General features: G+C 39.8%; 1 protein-coding gene across 24 annotated transcripts in view; it reads left to right on the forward strand.

Moving 5' to 3' along the window:
• MYT1L (myelin transcription factor 1 like) overlaps positions 1–20,176 on the forward strand; it is a 299,847-nt gene that overhangs the window by 203,592 nt on the left and 76,079 nt on the right. For 15 of the 24 annotated variants that reach the window (XM_068153377.1, XM_068153376.1, XM_068153373.1 and 12 more), the window contains one exon: positions 18,243–19,220. The exons of 1 other annotated variant lie outside the window; for it this stretch is intronic. In XM_068153377.1, coding sequence (XP_068009478.1) covers positions 18,243–19,220 — 978 coding nt within the window. The remainder of the gene's footprint in view (positions 1–18,242; positions 19,221–20,176) is intronic. 8 more of the 24 variants (XM_068153381.1, XM_068153384.1, XM_068153390.1 and 5 more) reach the window with 1 other exon arrangement.

Consider the following 20,176-nt stretch of genomic DNA (forward strand, 5'->3'; position numbering starts at 1 on the left):
TGAATCTACACCATCAAAAATGATGAAAGGGAAGAGAAACATAAGCAAGACTCAAGAGCTCAAGAAAATTGGTTTTGGCAAGACAGCAGGCTTGATACTCAGTTTATTTTGCCTCTCATAATGAAACACAGTAGTTTATTTATTCCAATGCAGTTACACAAGCAGTTAGTGGCCATTATCAGCCTACAGAAGCTGACATTGGTTTTTTGACTGCTTTCCTTCCATATATAGTAGGCTGTCGTTAAGAACTGCACAAATTTCACAGAGGTGCTCTGCAAATTACATGGAATTGAAACTTACATAGGTTAATTTTTTTCTTACAACCCCATTCTATTCCAGTAATAATACCTCTATAGAAAATATTAATCACTAAGAGAAAAAACCCACATAAAATGTGAGCAGTAGGCATAGAATTCTACAAGAAAAATATTTAATGTTCTTTGGAGGATGAACATAGTAATTACTATTTACCAATCCCAGGTAGAGGACAGCTGATTTACAAGAAAGTTCTTAGTAATTAATGAGGAAGATAGTATGGTATGGCTGAGGGTGAAAACAGTTTGTTCTTGGTGAAGCCCAGAAGGTAATCAATAAATCAGATATTTATTTTTTTAAAGATATTTTATGGTGGAATTTGGGCTGTTGATTTCCCAGGAAAACAAAGTGCAGTCTAGGTCAAGGGTTGTAAAATGACACGGCTTGAACCTGGCACTTACCTTTACCTATTGACAGTATGGCAAGATTAGGTTTGTCAGCTGTGAGTTTAGCTCAGTCACTTGCTGTTCAGTACAATGTAGACATTGTAGTAAACCACTATCCACCTTTTAAGTGACATTAGCAAGAAGTCTGAATGTGTCTTAGTGTTCCTGTCCTATGGAAGCAAAATGCAGAATTATCCACTGGCCACCGGGATTCCTGCACAGGTCTCACAAAAGCTTCTGCCACTTCTGCTATAGATTGTAGCAGTTCAGAAAATGCATGAAAGAGGTTTTAGTCTAGGTGGACAAAAGAGGTAATACCGTGAGGATCAATGATAGAAGAATTCCATCAGGAAGTGTTAGGACTACAGGGGCAGCAATTAGTAGTGGAGGAAGGGGAGAGAGGAGGCAGGTAAGAAGATATCATACCTTTCCCCAGACCAAATTCAGTTCTCTGTCAGAAAACGGTAAATCCTGGGAAACCCAAATCTCTCACTAGCACCTTATTGCCCTTACTTTTTGTCAAAAGAGAGTGAGTTTTATATTAGGTTCTCAGAGGATATACAGTTATTGTAGGTATACAGTTCTTACTGCAAGTACATTGCCATTCATTGAAACCATCTTAGACTTGGTTGCTTATAAAGTAAAAGACTTGGAAAATACAGATGTATCCTAAACAAACTCTTCTACAAATCCCAAAATACCAATTAAAAAACAGTTAAATTAAAAAAAAAAAAAAAATCCCAAACCCCCCTGTTTAAAATTCCCCAGCAATGCCCATCCTAGCCTCTTTAAATTCCCATTCAGTGGTCTGAATCTCTGAAGAACAGATAGCTGTCCATCTGTCTATGAAGAGACCTGAGAAGCCCTTACGTTCAGTACCACCAATAAGGCAAGATGATTCTTTCCAAGTTCCCTTATTTCCCAGAAAGAAAGAGCAGTTAAATGACCCATCTGGTGATACCCTAACCTCTAAATAACAATGCAAATGGGAAGGAGTAAGAGCAAGGTTGCTTTTGGAGTGCCTCTATTGTATGGGTGGCAACTGCCAAGAACGTTTGGATTGGAATCTGAAGGGGGTGTTTGAATTGCAAGGCAAGCAAAGTCCTTTCTGTTGAAAAGAGGTATCAGGTGTCTGGGTCTGAAAGACTGTTTCAAAGTGTTTCTATTATGGAAAGAAATCTCCATGGAAAGAGCTCCTGGAACAGCTGTTCCCAGGCACCATTTAGCCCAGATCATGTGAGGACATTCAAGATGGCTTGTACTCCAGGTATTTCATAATCCACCAGGGATGGGAGGAGTCAGGCTGATTGCAGACCTAAGGAAATGTGATGCATTGACCCAGTCCATTTCACAGATGATACTACAAAAACAATGCAGTTTTCCAAGAGGTGAATTTTATGATGTATAAATCTTTTAGACGCTGCCTTGTGTTTTTCATTGAACTCAAGATAGCTACCAGATACAGTCTGCCAAGATGTAGTGCTGCACCTAATTGTTCAGGTGGAACACTGCAAAAACAGCTGTCAAAGGTAGAGAGCAGTGTGTACTCAGAGCAGACAGCAGTTTTTAGAAATAAATAAAAGCTAGCTCAAGGACATAGAGGTAGATGCTCTACCTGCTTTCACATTTGTTGAAGTGGTAGGATTGGGTTTTAAAATCTTGTAATACATTTGGGTTTTTATCTTCTCTTGTATGAACTTGACACAGAGACACAGGCCCTTGTAATTTGAAATCCATCTATGAGCTCTAAGCTTGTTAGTGCCCTTCACTGTTTCCCTGATCCCATCACCAGATTGCTTCTGGAGCTCTTATGTCCTCTAAGCAAGAAGACATGGAAACCCCAATCTAAAGATGAAAGAAGCCCATGTACAGAGGAAACCCTGGTGGCATACAACATGTCTGTGCTAGCAGGATCACCTGTCCAGCCTACTGACCACTAATCATATTCATTTATTGGAACAACTTGTGGGAAAGTTATCATCTCTTTGGGGAATGCAGTAGGTGTTCAGTGTCAATCAGAGCAGAGAGCTAAACTTGTGTGTACCTCAGAGGGAAAATGCCTTGAAGAAGAAAACTACAGCTTTAAATTGAGCACAGAATGTATAATTACACTGCTTAGGACAACGTCCATGGAAAACCATGCATTTCCTATGGCCAGAGAAGGCTAAAATAATGTTTGATGGCCTGTCACAAGTGGTGTTCCTCAGTGCTCAATGTTGGGACTACTTCTGTTTAACATCTTTATTGATGACCTTGATGAAGACATAGAGTGTGTCATCACTAAGTCCACAGATGACACCAAGATAGGTGGAAGTGCTGATCTTCATGAGGGTAGGGAGGCTCTACAGAGGGACTTGGATAGATCGGATCGATGGGCCAACGTTAATGGGCTGAGCTTCAGCAAGGCCAAATGCCAGGTCCTGCACTTGGGTCACAACAACCCCAAGCAAGGCAACAAGCTTGGGGAAATGTGGCTGGAAAGATGTCTGGCAGAAAGGGAACTGAAGGCTCTAGTCAACCAGCAGCTGAATATGAGCAATCAGTGTGCCCAGGTGGCCAAGAAAGCAAATAATATTCTGGCTTGGATTAGAAATGCCATCTCCATCATTAGGGAAGTGATTATCCCCTTGTACTCAACTCTGATGAGGCCACACCTCAAGTATTGTGTCCAGTTTTGGGCACCTCAATACAAGAGAGATGTGGAGGTCCTGGAGTGACTGCAGAGGATGGCGACAAAGCTGGTGATGGGCCTGGAAAATAAGTCTTATGAGGAGTGACTGAAGGAGCTGAGGCTGTTTAGTTTGAAAAAAGAGGACCCTGAGGGGAGACCTCATCACTCTGTACAACTACCTAAAAGGATGTTGTGGAGAGGTTGCTGCTGGTCTCTTCTCACAGGTAATCAGTGATAGAACAAGAGGGAACAGCTTCAAGATGTGACTGGGTAGGTTTAGACTGGACAATAGGAAAACTTTTTTCACAGAAAGAATGGTCAGGTATGGGAATGTGCTGCCCAGGAAGGTTGTTGAGTCACCAACCCTGGATGTGTTTAAAGGTTGTTTGGATGTGGTGCTTGGGGATATGGTTTAGGGGTGAACCTCGTAGAGTAGGGTTATGGGTTGAACTTGGTGATCCTGAGGGTCTTTTCCAACCTGAGTGTTTCAGTGATTCTGTGACCATTTCACAAGGTGATGCAGATTTTAACCCTTTGCTGAATAGATAGTGCTGCAAGGTATTTATCCTGGGCATTGCATTTGTTTCCTCAGGATAAGAAGATAAAAGTGCCTTTCTGGTCTAGTTATTAAGTGCTTCAAGCCTGGTAGTGGTTGGGCCAAAAGACAGCGTAAGAACTTTTATTGATAATTTCTTTCTGCGTTAAAGATGCAGACATAGATTACAACAGGTTTTGGCTGTTTAGCTCTTGATATAATTTCACATCATATGTCATACTGAAACAGGTAGTTCAGAGCTGGAAACCTCAAGCTTATGGAGTAGTGTGGGAAAACAACTAGTCAGTAAACACCTTCTGGATACCTCTAATTCCTGGGGGAAAGGTTCAGGTCTATTTATTGCAGTTGGTATGTTTATGTGGTTGGTGGCTTTCTTAAACATGTCTGCATGATAGTTTAATAAACTTTGGCTTGCTGCTGTGTTCCATTATTTGCTACTCATAGAATAATTTGTTAAGAGCCTTATTTAAAACATTATTTTTGAATGCTCTGAAGTGAGGTTGGGCCTGCTACTGAGCTTGTTTACCTCAGAATAGCTTTATATCAATAATTCCATGTGTCATACCTAACTTTTCCTGCCTGTAGACTTCCTTAAATATGAAATTTTAACTCAGACACTCAGCAAAACTTTCAGGCTGTGTCCGGAAACTTATGTGTAACTTTAAGCAGCTAGTAGCCCACTTCACTTTAATTTACATCTTAGGAATGTACTTTGGTATCCTTCTGATGTAAAGGTTTGCGTTTTTAGCTCCATTCCTAACAACAAAAGGCCTTAAATGATAATGTGAAATATCTGATCCTGAAAGAGCAACTGACTCAATTATAGCTTTATGCAGTGTAAAGAAAGGATTCACCTTTGATGAGTAAGGTTAAAGATCTCTGCCATATATAACTTCTGTTGATATAAGCAGAAATTCTGTAGAGGACATTGGGATACTTCAGGAGTTCAGGGTCTGTAGTGATGGCCTTAGTAAGAGCATTATGGAACATATTCAGCACCACATCTGATTGTAATGCAGCTTCCTTCTGCATCTGTTTGGCATGGCATGGGGTTGCTTGCTTGTGGATTTAATTCACTCACCCTTTCCCTCAGTGTCAGCTGAGCATGTGATGTTGGGCCCGTAATGTCAAGTCGTTTCAGGGCTTATGTGTGACTGAACATTGCTCTAGTCTTAGCAGAGCAGTAGGTCTGGAAAGGAACCGTGTGTCTCAGCAGTGCTGACAGAGCAGATTGCAGTCCTGCAGAAGGGGCTGTGTCGAGGCTGTCCTTTTTGTATTTCCATTGCATCCTTCTGTCTGCAGGGAAATGATGAGTGAAGCCTTGGGCTTGCCTCCTTCACTTGTTTTCTGGCAAGATGAATTAGAGAAGAAATTCAGAGCAAAAATGCTGTAGCCTTAGAACTGCATTCCAGCTGTCTCTCAGACTCTCTGTAATCAGTTCATCACTAATGATTTCCTGGCTTTGGCACAACTGTGCCAAGAAGCTGGTTGCTTACATGTTATAGTGCTTTAAAGAACAAAGACTGAACTCAGTTATATACCATCTCTTTGCATCCACATTTGCAAACATAATGACTCCCTGTTGTAGAGAGCCTCACGTCTTGGAAGCACACTCAGGTTGTGCAACACCAAATTGTTCATGTTCCCTCCTTGAATTCCTTTTCCTTTCATAGTGCTGCTTCAAAACCTGCATGGTTCACACCATGCTGCAGCTTACACAGTGACCACAGACTCTGCATGAATAGTTCTTGATTTTCAAAACTAAGTTTTACTTGATCAGTGATAGCTGTTCCTATTCTTCCTCTTGTAAAAAGTATGCTAATGATCATGTTAGAATTTGTTTATTAGCTAATGAGAGCAGTCTGTGGATGTCCTCTGAAAATACAGCCTTTCATGGGAGCCAAGGATCCTCCTGTATTTGATGGAGTGAGAGGAATGAAATGGGAATTATGTCTCTATCTATAACTCAAATACCTGAGTTGAGTGTGAGGGGTGATGGAGGAGTTCAATGCCACATTTCCTTCTTTCCTAACACATAAATTTGGAGGCTAGACTGCTTTGCATAAACACTGTTGTTCTGCATTCTGCTGAAGCTCTATTACATCCTAGAAATGCAGGGAGACCAAAGAGGGTCGTTCTTCTGGAAAGGCAGGACATGCTGGCTTCCTATCTTTGCTCCAAGGACACTATAACCATCTTAGGAATTGACTGCTTAATATTGTGTTACAAAATCAGTCCTGGGAGCAGAGATCAGATACTACAATTCTCTCTTTTAGGCAAGTCCCCTTATATAATGTACAATAAAGACAGTGGTTTTTTTCATGACCCAAAGAGTATGAATAATGAAGCATGGATCTTGATCCATTCTTGTGTTTTCTGCTCCCCAGTGGATCTTGTGTCCAGACTTACTTTTATTGCTTCAATTAACAGGCTTTTTCTGGGAGATGTGCCATTGAATCCCTTCAAACTGGGAAAACTTTTACTTGTAGTTCTTCCACCTCTTTGGCAAGTGACCTACTAAGAGTATTTTAGCTGGGAGATGGGTGGGTGAGTATGAGCAAGAGAAATGAAGGAGGAAACAAGCAGTTCTCCCCTTGGCTAGTTTAATGAAGTCAAAGCAACACTTTATAGGAAGCCTTTTTTTTTTTCAGGTGTGTATTAGAGCATATCTATTACATTAGGTCTCTCTGGGAATTTATGTGTAAAAACAGATGGTGTCTAAAATCATTCAAGGATCAGGTGGCAGATAGGTGGAAAGCTTATGGAGCTGCTTCAGTATACAGAGAAGCAGAGCCTTGAAAATTTGATCAGTGTTAGAGTTTAGATGCCTCCCAGGTTTAACCCACAAATGAACATCAGAATAATTGTATCACCAAGAGAAACAGAAATACAACTGTTCTTTCTGTACAGCATGCCACATGAGAAGTTCAATCTGGAATGATATAGAAAAAGTTGTTGTTATTCATAAGACTATTCTTTTTTAAGTGGGTCATATTGTAATACCCATGTAAGGATAAGCATGAGTTTAACAAGCTTGATTCAGCCACTGGAGGGTGGAAATGGGAAGACTATCACACAGGTGTAAAAGGAAGTACAGAATTTATGCAGGGAAAAAAATACAGAAAGGCATGAAGAAATTATTTGGAGGTCAGCATGGGATTACTGCAGGAAGCAAGTGAAATATGCTGTCAGGATTCCTTCCTGGACAGCAGAAAATTCTAATGATGGGAGAGCTGGAGTCTAGAATCTGTGTTATGTAGAATGTTCAAAATAATAATGCAAAGGCTTTAAGAGAGAAGGGTATTTAACAGTTCTTTGACAGGGTTATAGTTTCCCCTCCCTACAATGTGAGCGTTTTCCTGCAGTTCCTGCTGTGATGTAACTTACTGTGTCTTTATAGCATATTGATCGAATTTCATATTGTTGTCATTAGTAAAATTTGAACTAGACAGATGCAGAGCACTTTCAAAAACACAACCAAGTAAGTGCAGCCTCGCTGAAACTTTTTATAATATGGAAAACTAGGATTATTAAACTTGAACTGTAGAGAAGGTACAATCAGTGTGAGCCAAACCCAGTAACTGTCTAGAAACACACAGCTAGAAGTAATGTATTCATAAAAGAAATTATAACTGTCCCTTGGCAAATAGGTGTTTTGCTTTAAATCTGCAAATTATGCATCACCAGGAGGATAGGCAGCATGGAAATAATTCACACAGTTTAGCTGAGTTTCAGGAAAAGATTTGGCGCAGTGGCATTTAATGAATTTGTTTTGAAGTCACAAAACATAACACCACACCAGATACAAAGGGACAGAGGGGAAGAGTTCACATTGGGTAAGTAAATTCCATTGGCTTTTAAGTAGCTTAGATACTTAGGTGTGCAGAAAGGGAAGTTAATTAAACTAGAGCTTAAAAATAATAATCTAAGGTACAATTGCAAGTGACCAAAACGTTAGGGTGATTTCAGTATCAATCATCTGATTAATATTTGAAGAAAAAAGAGATAAAACCAGAAGTAATTTCATGCAGAGGTAGATGTATTTGCTCTTTCTTGCCTATGTCAGCTTAACTGGTCGACTCCAGCAAAACAAGTTCTGAGCTGAACCATCCTGAAAATACACTCAGACCCAAGTTTTAGTTTTGTACAGTCTCAGGTTATCTCTGTGTCTGTGTGTGTGTGCACATCCTTTCGAGAACTGGCTGTTGTGGTTATTTTGTTGTACATTGTTGGCTCTGAGAGGCCAGCTGGAAAAAGAGTTTTCAGCAGAGAAGTTGTGCACTGAGACTGTGCTGCCCTAGTCAATTTAGGTACTGTGAGACTGGCTAGAAAGGCACTGACATCGTAGCTGACAAGTGTATTTTTAGTTAGGAATATATAGAGCTGTATGTAAATATTAAGGTTGTTAGATACAGCAAAAGTTTTCCTTTTCTAAGATACAAGCCGCCATCGTCAAGGTAGATTATTCCAGTGCCAGTCTGAGCAGCAGTGGGAAATACATCAACAGGAAGGGGGAGCTGGCACTTTCTCAAATGGTTGCACTGTGTGTTCTTTAGGTGGATGAGTGGTTGGAACAGTCTCTCTGGAGATATCTTTGCAGATACAATAGTGAGAAAAAAAGGCATTTTAGGTCTGTTACCACAGCATACATCTCCTGTATTTGTTAGGTCTCTGGTATTCTAATGTTTGTCTTAGACATTTGCCATCTTACAGGACATCTGTACATGTAATACAGATGGCATATATACCCAAGATAGTGAAGACTCTTTGTAGCTAGCTAAGAGCTATCTACACCACTGAGTCACAATTTGCTAGGTTTTTGTGGTCCCCTGTCCAGGTGTTCTTGCCTGTCTGGAGCAACATGGTTAAGGGGAAAGGCTCCTGTTTCCCTTGCTCCTTCTGAAGCTGCAATTAACAATGTGCACTCCACTGATCCCACTTACAGATAATCCTGATTTTTTTCTCTGTCTCTTCAGACTACATCTGTGTGAGTGAATAAAACAGACCCAGTCTACTCATTTGATACTGAGTCCAACAGTTGTGTGACTTGAGTCTGTGCACTAAGCTTCTACTTTCCAAAATAGGATCACCACATTCAAAATCCTCTTTGGGAATGCTCCCTCTGCACAGTGTCTGTATATTGCTGAAAGGATGCTAAATTACTTGAAGTCATGCCAGGGCTTCACTAAGAGCATCTCAGTATGAATCAGATGGCACTGCTTAGTCTGGTGTTGTGTCCCTAGTTAGTTTATATTTGAATGACTATACCCAAAGAGGCAAAGAATCATTTGTATTTACTTTCTCCTTGTTCTGTGTAGTATTAGTCAACATTACCTGTCATAAAAAGACAGGGAGTGAGGGAAATACAGATGAAGAAGCTGGGTGGGAGAGTTATGAAGCATGCTGCCCAGGGAAGTGGTGAAGTCATCATCTCTGGAGGTATTTAAAAGATGCTTGGATGTGGTATTCATGGATGTGGTTTAGTGGTAGTGGCTTAACAGTAGCAGTGGGACTGTGAGCTCTTGGAGAGTGACTGGACTTGATGATCTCAAAAGCCTCTTCCAACCTCAATAGTTCTATGGTTATATGGAGAGGATAAGGAAAAAATGAGTAAACACCCTAAGAAAAAGCCTTACATTTCAGATGAAGTAAACGCTGGAACTCATGTAGTCTTCCTTTGATGACCAAACACAACTGAAAATCAGTAACTAAATTTAAGTGGAAATCAAACATATCCAATAAGATAGAACTCTCTCCATGTAACTCCTACAGTCACAAGCATCTATAGCATCCAAGCCATCTAACTTTGTTTCTGTCTACAGTGTAAAGATAAATCCTTTTTGGAAGATCCTTCATGTCTTCCTCCCTGCACTTCCTCCTGTGTCCTACTAAAGATGATGTTGAATTTCATCAAGGAGCAATTTGAAAGTTTTGAGTAAAAGCAATTGCAATGGGATCCATTCCATGAATGCCATTAATAGCTGGCCAAGGGAAATAACCATTTTTAGGGAGTAATTCAGTCAATCTAATACCTGTCTTAGGAGGAAATCAATCACATTTGAGGATGCATGTGTTGTCCATTGCCTATACGTAGAGTCTAGATGTCTATTTCATATGGAGATGTGTTGAATGTGGACATCTGTATTGAGTCAGAAATCTGAAATGAAACAAAATGAGTGAAAAGATATTGCATATCCCTATAGTAACAGATTCCAACCTTTCTTTCTCAGAGTTTTATATGGGAGAAAGAAAATCTCAGTTTATGAACCTAAAATGCATTCTCTGGGCTTCATCCTTTGCAAAGCAATGATCTTGGAGGGGGGTATAAATAGAGGGCTCACTGTCTCATCTGCAGACTTTGGAGTAGCCCCATGAGAAGTTCCATATCAAGAGCTGAGTGGGTGTTCTCCCATGGATGCAGCTGGTCCTCTGCTCCCCTGCTGTCTCAGTATCTGGAGAATAACTGGCTTCCTCATTGCCTGCTGCCCTGCTGAGCAGTGGAAACCTGAGAGAAAGCAAGAAATTGCCAGGCTTCACTGAGTCATTAGAAGGCTATGAGACTGAATATCTCCCCTCCCTCATATAGATTTCCTGGAGAGGAAAGGTGGGATGACATGAATACCAGTCATCAGCTAAAGTTTTCTCATTATATGTACAGACAGAAGTCAGGTTAATAGAGATAAGGGCTGCCTGGACCTGATTCTCAAAGAAACATGGACCAGATGGGAATGACTGACTAAATTGTGCTGCCTTTGCAAACCCAGCATAACCCACTTCTGATCACAGATATTATCAGCAAGTTCCTTCTCAAACCTAAACGTGTGCCTTCATACCAAATATTGCAGACACTGCAAAGCAAAGGCGCAGGCTCCATACCTGCCTGGGACATTATCTACTCCAGGGGATGCCTGTAGGCAACCAAGGAGTATTTTCTGCTCTCTTTGCAATGGAAAACAAATAGGCCCCACTGTATTCACTGTATTTTGGCTTTTCAAAAATAAAGTTTGGCTGTCAAGATGAAAAGACAGGAGAATGTAACCAGAAGGCTGTGGGAAGTGATTAGTCCCATTTATTCAGCAATGTAGTATGTGGAGCACTAAATTCAGCTTTGGTTCATCAATATACAAAAGCCTTGAAATACTGGAGTTCAGTTGTAAACAAACAGGATCATAGAACCATAGAAATATTGAGGCTGGAAGAGATTTTTGAGATCAGTCAAGATGGCTGGAGCTGGAGCACGTGATGTACAAGAAACTGAGGAAAAAGGGTTTGTTCACTTGAAGGGAAGGCTGAGGAGAGGTCTTATATCTGTCTTCAGATACTTATGTAGATACTAGAGAGAAAACTGGGGTGTGCAGTGACAGAGTAAGAGGCAACAAAGACAAGTTGTAACAAAAGAGAAGAGTAGGCTCAGGGGAGACCTCATTGCTGTCTACAACTACCTGAAGGGAGTTTGTAGCCAGGTGGGGGTTGGTCTGTTCTATAAGCCAACCAGCAACAGAATGAGGGGACACAGTCTCAAGGTGTGCCAGGGGATGTTCAGGCTGGATATTAGAAAGAAGTTCTTCACAGGGAGAGTGATTTGCCATCAGAATGAGCTGCCCAGCAAGGTGGTGGAGTTGCCATCCCTGGAGATCTTCAGGAAAAGATTGGATGAGGCACTTAGTGACGAGGTCTAGTTGATTGGATAGGGCTGGGTGGTAGGTTGGACTGGATGATCTTGGAGGTGTCTTCCAACCTGGATGATTCTATGATTCTAAATTAAATTCTATTTAGAAATAAGGAAGGAATCTTTCACCATGAGTGTTGTCAAACCCTGGAGCAGATTTCCCAGAGATGCTGTGATATCTCCATCCTGGAAGATACTCAAAACTGGACTGGAGGCCAAGGCCCTGAGACTCTGCTCTAAGCTCATCCGTTTTTTAGCAAGGGTTGGACCAGATAGCCTCCAGAGGTCACTTCAAACCCTTGGGTTGGACAAAAAAGCCTCCAGAGGTCACTTTCAACCCTTTTTTTTAAGGAAAGGTTGGACCAGATAGGCTCTAGAGGCCCCTTCCAACCTCAGCTGCTCCATGATTCCATGATACCAGTGCAGAGTATATAGCATGTGAGGTGCTCCTACATATAAAAAAGAAAACAGGACAACCAACATCTTGTGTTGAAAAGACAAAACATTAAATGGAGAACATCAGCTTTAGTCAGAATCTAGATAATTGTTAAGAAGCTGTTGCACTGTCCTGTAAAGCAAAATTACCACAGTCAGGATCTTTCCAGAGGAGCTTTCAGATAGCTTTAGATGCTTTTCCCAAAGCTGCACTGACACAGGTAGCTGATGGGGCTGTAGGCTGGGAAAACATAGGTGGATCAAAGATTAACTCATTTTTTAAATACATTGCACACCCATTCCTCTGAATAACTTGATATACTCTCTGTCTAAATTCTTGCCTGACTCTGTGATATTCATAGGAATAACCTGAGCAAGACCATGTGTATTCTACCAGTACTTCATGTGAACATTTGTGGATTAGGGTACTCTTCATGCAGCCGTGACATAGGCAGAGGCATAATAACAGGTCATAAGTATAGCAAGAGCAGAGAAAAAGAGTATTTCAGGGAGCTAATTATACACCAACACCTGCACATTCAGATGAAAATACACTGATTTGTATAAAAAATTAAACCTTGGCAAATGCTACTATGCCAAAATAATGTATTAATATTCAGTGCTTCTACTTAAAGGGCATTTTAACAGCAAAAGAAGAAAAAACAAAGAATGCTTTGGTGTGCTAGGAATCACAACAGGAAAGAAATTCACATCTCTGAGTATCCCTTTTAGTCCTTAGTAAGCATAATAATAATATAGTAGTGTGTCATTTTCAGGTGATCCACACTAGATAAAAAGCAAAACTCAGAGAGAACTATAATGACTCAAATATTATTTAAAAAAGGAGAGGAAAAAAAGGAAAGAAAGAGAAGACAAAGTAAGTCAGCAATTATATGTAGTATTTAAAGGTCTATATGGACTTGCTCTGTGTCGACATTCCTACTTTATAGTACTAAATCTTACTGTGATGTGCTGTGTTTTTAGGTCAAACCTTTCTTGCCATGCTTAATGACTTCTGCTCCACATTTATGTCACTTTGAGCACTGCTTAGTAGTGGAACACTATCATTATTGTTGGAGAGTCTAAAACAGTAAATCCCAGGATTGTAACTGTTATAAGTAGGTGTAGCAGGCTAAAGGTGGGGAACCAAAAAGAAAACCAAAAGAAAAATAGAAATAATGGGATAATTAGAGTGCATGAAGTAAATAAGTGAACAGCTATCTTTTGACTTTTATTAGGAAAGATAAGATCCATAAAGGAAGCAACTCCTATAAAAATAAACTATTTGTGTCTTTGCCTGAAGTACCTGAACTTCAGAAACTTTTGAAGAGCTAAAGAAAGCACTACACGTGATCACCTTCAGTAGTTACTGCACCCCTGAAATAAGCTTTATCAAAAGCTTGGGCTTTTACTCAGCTCCCATGTCGATCTCAGTGTTCAGGCATTTAGAGATCTTGATTAGTCTCTTGGAGAGTTACCTGTATGCTCTTCAGTGTGGAATGGAGAAGTTGTTGAGGGCTCACTGTTTTCCACCTCTTCAGTTATCTTACTCATAAGGTTTTCCCAGAGAAGGTGGCAACACACAAACACCCAACCCTGTATGATGAGATTTATTTGGGCCATCGTTGTCTAGGTAAATATTTCTCATAGCCAGCTCTAATAGATTGTATCATGGAGATGTATGCGTGCACCTCACTTTACAGGGAGAAAGATGGTGATGGAATAGTGTCATATGCTGAGCGCTTAGCAACTGACCAGTAGCAGTAGCAAGAGCAGGAACAGGCAGCACTGCCTGGATAATGAAACCATCCATCTGGCCAGAAGCCTGTATGACCACATTTAGGTTCAGCTTGTTAGCCATCATGTTTTCCCAGTGCTTGGGACAAAGTGAGTAATTTGATACACAGAGACCACAGATTTGGAAAGTCTTTGGCCTTTGGTAAGAGCATTACTGCTATATACTAAAGTATCATTGCCTCTCTCTGCAGAATCTCTCACACTAAATGCTGTATATTTTCCTTGCAAAACAGAAGGTGCTGTTTCGTGTGACTCCCTACACTAAAAACAGCAAGCCACTTCGGGGGAAAAAAGAGTTTAAATACGGATGTGATAAGAACAAAGGGAGGAAACAATCAAGGATGTAGAGGCTGTAGTCATTCTCCAGTGACTCCCAGAGACATGGAAAGTCACTCAACTTCTCTGTGTCTCCATTTCCCATCTGTAAAATGGGGTTAAAATACCTACCTCACAGGGGTGTTGTGAGGCTTTTTAAAATAATGTTTGTAAAGTGCTTTGAGATCCTTGGATGAAAGGTGCAACAAGAAATCAAACTATTCACTTTTTTAGTGCAATACAAGAGTGCACTTCTGTTGAGATGGCTAAAGGCTTCCAGTTCTCTGCAGCTGTTCCACACACTCTTCACTATCATTTCCCTCCTGTCATTTGTTGTATCTTTTGGGTGTTAAAATGAAAGAAAAAATTGCAAAGAAGAATATCTTCATTACCATAACATTGTGAAGATGAGGGCTAAAATAATCTGATATTATTTTTCAACTGCATTGCATGTTCCTTGTCCATGCAACCTTAAAACTAACAGGAAAAGGATAGCTGTTAACTTTGCATGCTCTTCACCTAAGCTGGCTAACTCACAGCTTGCTTTGAGACAAACGCAGCCTCTTCATCAAACAAGAAACTGCAGGTTGGATCAACAGTTAGTAATTCTTTGTGGAGGTTACAGGAGGGGTTACTGTCCTATATGTTTTGCAGTCATTTAACAAGCAGCCACTAAACAGCACGGTGTAAAGGCAGTTTGTGAGTTAAAGGTTAAATCTTAGGAACAACAGAAATGAGAAATGAAAGCAAGATTGGATTTTACAGAACTGAATCAAAAAGAAAGCAAGTAGGTTCATCTTGAGCTCCTAGGCTTACAGACTGTCTAGAAGACCCTTACCTAATACACCAACTAATTCAGGACTAAAAACTGAAGTTGGCCAGAGTTGGCAGCACATAAGGCCCTTCATGGGAAGGTCATGAGTTCAAGCCTGCAGTGGGCAGTAGTGTCCCCCCTACTCTAGTCATCAGGTCTATGGTGACAGGTTGGACTCGATGATCTTTGAGGTCTCTTCCAACCTTAGTGAAACTGAATAACCAGGTGACACAGGTGCTTCACTCAAGCAATTTCAGCATCCAGCAGACAGTTGTTGAGGAGATGACACACTATACATAAATATACTTTCCATTAAAATTAACTGACCTGTGGGGATAAGAGGCATGAGCAAAAGAGTTGTTAAAGAAAGCAGACACAAGAAAAGGCCAAAAAGGAAAAGAGGAGGAATGAAACTTGATTAAAATATTTTCTTTTCCTGCCTCTCTCATCTGGGACTCATGCTTTACACTTTCTTTTCCTCCACCACTTTTTTTTTTTTCCTTTTCTTTTTTCTTCTTCTTTTTAGGATTGAACGGGCAGGAGAACTGAACAAAAGAATGCAACCAAACAAACAGAATAAAAACATTTAGTTACAGCTTTCACCCAGCTTCACCTACTCAAAAAGGAATTTGCATGTCTTCACTCATACAGTACGTGACTCCTATTTTGACTTTTAACTGTTGTGAAGGCAAAGGATAACACCTGCCTCCCATTGGTGATTATTTACATGAGTTTCATTCATGTAAAAACAGGCACAAAACCCTTGAGAAACAAAACAAAACAAAACACCACTGAATCTTTTCATGTTTCAAAAGCTGACCCAGAATAGTCAAAGCATACCTGAACAGATGCCTGGATGGCTTGAGAAAACAGGAAGTTTTTCTTGCTCTCAGTGTTTTGACAGAGCTAGAATCGGACTGATTTCACCAGTGTTTGTAGACATATCATCTTAAACTTGAAGTCACTGGCAATTTTGTATCCAGAGCTCGCTGCTTCCTTAAGTACTTTGATGTTCCTTCTGCTGTTTCTGACTGTCAGTTGTAATAACCAAGTAAGCAGCCACAAATGCATCAATTCTTCCTGAACTATCTTCTTGGCATGAGGTTTCCCCTAGTATTTAAATTAATGTGGGATTTGTTTGTACGTTTCACTTTAGGAAATTATTATTAGTGTATTAAAAATGTTTCTTTTCAAGTAGGGGAAGGGAATTATCCAGTAATCTCTACCTGCTGCCTCCTATGCAGTCATTCCAGATGGATTTTTTTTCCAATAGAAGTACAAGTGGCATCCCTTACTTTTACACTGAAAATCTGATACTCTGATGTACTTAATTACTAGAGGGGACTGAAATACAGATCTGAGTTATTGTTATCTCAAGAACAAAAGCAACTAAAATAAACCCATATTTGAAGAAAATAAGTTACCCACTATTGACCTGGCATATCATGTCATGGAAAAATACCATACATCCTTCCCTATTTATTATACTCCTGCTGTATTCAAGAGCATTTTTTTCTTCCCTAGACATAGCCTAGTCATCTACCAGTCCTGCTCCTTAACTACAGCCTACTATCATCCCAGGATCCCTAACCACTGTGTGGAAGAAATGCTATCTTGTGGCTGAAATATTAACTATTGTGCTGTTGAGCTTTGTATTTCAGACTTTCAAACTCTGATTCATTATCTTGTCCACTGACATAACATTTTTTTTTAATCAAAGATGATCAGAATGTCAGTGTGCAAGCCATCTACTTCCTGACATTTCCCACTTTTATTTGTTTAACCCAAAACATCAATGTCACACTCTAGAAAATGCTGAGTGTTTAGGTGTACCAGTGTTTAAAACACATTTGAGTTGAAAAGATACTATCAGAAGTTAATGGACTGCCTCTTGACCAGGTGTTAATTGTCCTAGCTCTACTGATGCCTCTCAGTTTGCACCAGCTGTAAAACTGGCCTCACATGGCAGTGTAAAGAAGGATTTAGGAACTTTCTTATCCAGTTGTAATGCAAAACATTTAAATAACACTTGAGCAGCAGTTTATCAAAATACAGTTTGTGAGATATTCATTAGCAGATCATGACAAATGTATGTGTGTTTTAAGAAAGGGTCTAAGAATGGCATAACTTCTGAGTGACCAGGAGGTATCAGGAAATGGTATCTGGATGATATTCATCTGACCAAATATGGGTGTCTTTAAGGTAGGCATCTAGTCTGAGTCCCTTTGAGGAGAAACAGGCACTTCTATTAGTGAGTTATTTTATTCCCAAGAAGATATCTTCACCACATCAGGTGGCCTTTATCCTTAAAGTTTCTGCTTCTCTCACTAAGGACAGGAACATCCAATAGTTTACTCACCCATGATGTCTGCATTGCTCATGTCTAAAGTTGGGAGAGATGAATCATCCTCAGGGCCTCACACTGACTCCATCTTATCAAGTTGTCCCTCTATTATTCAACAGTTACTAGACCAAAGCTAAGTGGAACATGGTAACTCTGCACCATTATGTCACATCACCCAGGACAAGAGACAACAGCCCTATCATACATGACCAAATAATTTGGGCTCGTGTACTTACTTAAAATTCTGTTGTGCGTATAACTGCTTCTATCTTCCTTTCATGTAATAACTCTCTGAAGATTCTTACTTCTCTGTAGTTTGTCCAGTTAAACTGAGAGATTTTGATTTCCACTGATGGGTTCACTAAGTCAAATGCCATTTTGATCTTTGTGTATAGTTGTTGGTTATGTAGTGTTAATGGTGTGAGTGGTGCTACAAAAGTGACAATTGCTTGCTGATATATTCTTTATCTTATGGTGAATGGCATTCTTCAGTAAGAGAATAAATCCAGTAGTACTCCTTTGCCATCTGCCATATTTACTGGGAATACAGGAGTGAAAAAGTAGGAAACAGCCAGTTATGTAATATCAGTAATATGATTGTAATAAAGCCCATCAAATATAGAGGAGGAATACAAGTGTTTATGCCATACTTCTTAGCAGTAGCAGTAATTAGCATTTTGATTGCCTTTTCCTTAATGGTTCTGTGAAAGAAATTAATGTGAATAGCAAATAAACAAAAATAGCCTTATGGACTGTAGAGAAATTCTCTTCACATGAGCCTCAGTGTTGTAGAATTGCTGTGTGATTAACAGTATTTGACGTGCAGTTTGTTTTCTGTCCATGCGATTGCAACAACAGTTCCAATTGTAGCCACTTTTTTCTTTTCTTTTCCTTTTTCTTTCTTTCTTTGTTTCTTTCTTTGTTTCTGTTTTTTATGCAGAAGACCATCAAATGAATTGTCACAATACTCGAATAATGCAAGACACAGAAAAAGACGATAACAATAATGATGAGTATGATAATTACGATGAACTGGTGGCCAAGTCATTGTTAAATCTTGGCAAAATTGCAGAGGATGCAGCATACAGAGCCAGGACAGAATCAGAAATGAACAGCAATACATCTAATAGTCTGGAAGATGATAGTGACAAAAATGAAAATATTGGTCGGAAAAGTGAGCTGAGTTTAGATTTAGACAGCGATGTTGTGAGGGAAACAGTGGACTCCCTTAAATTGTTAGCACAAGGACATGGTGTAGTGCTTTCAGAAAACATTAATGACAGAAATTATGCAGACAATACTTCACAGCAAGATAATAGGAACATGAACTTTGTAATGTTAGGGAAGCCAGTGAACAATGGACTTGCAGAAAAGATGGTGGAGGAGAGTGATGAAGAGGTGTGTCTCAGCAGTTTGGAGTGCTTAAGGAACCAATGTTTTGATCTGGCTAGGAAACTCAGTGAGACAAACCCACAGGAAAGAAATCAACAGCAAAACATGAACACTCGTCAGCATGTCAGGCAAGAAGATGACTTCCAAGGAAGAACACCAGACCGGAATTACTCTGATATGATGAACTTAATGAGACTTGAAGAACAGTTGAGCCCCAGATCTAGGACTTTTTCTAGCTGTGCAAAGGAGGATGGTTGTCATGAAAGAGACGATGATACCACCTCAATTACTTCAGATAGGTCTGAAGAAGTGTTTGATATGACAAAAGGTAACTTAACCCTGCTTGAGAAAGCAATTGCTTTGGAAACTGAGAGAGCAAAAGCCATGAGAGAAAAAATGGCAGTGGAAGCTGGAAGGAGGGATAATATGAGATCATTTGAGGAACAGTCTCCAAGACACCTCTCTGGAGATGACAGGAAGCCTAAACCCAGTGACGGCCATGTCAAAAAGCCATATTATGGTAAAGGTAATATTTCTATATACCATATGTTATGTCATGAGAAAGTGTGAGCTAACGTGTTAAGTTTTGCATAGATTTCTGAAATGAAGCTATGAATTCCACGAAATAGGAATGTTATTTAAATTTCAGTAATATGACATGACTGTAAAATAACATCGTGCTGCAATTATGAAATAAAAGAGTTCACTCTTCAGTGTTAGAAATATGTACAGTGTTTCGGTGAATATCTGTTGGCTAAGTGACAAAAATAACTTTTCAGGGCAACAAAACAAACAAGAGATCATGTTGAAAGAGGCAAAGATTTTTCTCAACTTTTAAATCTATTTTATAGCAAAAATTAAACAACAATGAAGATAATTGTATTGCAAACTATATCGGAGAGTGGGGGTTTATGTCACAGGTAGTCAGTCAGCTATGGAGTACATGCTTTACCAATTCGATTGGGTAGGTGACATCATGACTTATAAAATTATCATCAAATGACAGTTATTGATGAAGCCTCTCCCATCTAAAATGTAGAATTGCCTGATAGAAATTGAACAGTACCAGAATGACCGATAACATAAGATAGGGGCAGTGACTGCACATTAATTATTTTAAGTTAGTAAGGTAATGGAAACCATTTGCTATGCAAGGCATGGTGTGGCCTGGGCTGAGATCAATAGCAATTTCTTTCTTATGTGCATTCCACTTCACTGGTTTCATTCCATTGTGGAAACAGTTAAGGTGCTGCCTTTACCATAATTCAACAACAAAGAAAAAAAAAGAAAAGAAAAGACAAGAGCCTAAAGGTTACCTTTAGAATATTTTTTACCTTATGGGATGATCATGGTGATGGTGTGTTCATATTACCACACCCCTCTTTAACATGCCTACATCTGTACATCTAGGGCTGTGTTGTATAAAGTGTTCAATACCTCCTGAGACTCATTGAACACCCCTGATTCCCATTGACTTTAGTG

The sequence above is a fragment of the Melanerpes formicivorus genome, unplaced genomic scaffold (assembly GCF_026170545.1).
Source record: "Melanerpes formicivorus ecotype bairdi unplaced genomic scaffold, bMelFor1.0.p_v2 SCAF_25, whole genome shotgun sequence".
In the NCBI taxonomy this organism is placed as follows: Eukaryota; Metazoa; Chordata; class Aves; order Piciformes; family Picidae; genus Melanerpes; species Melanerpes formicivorus.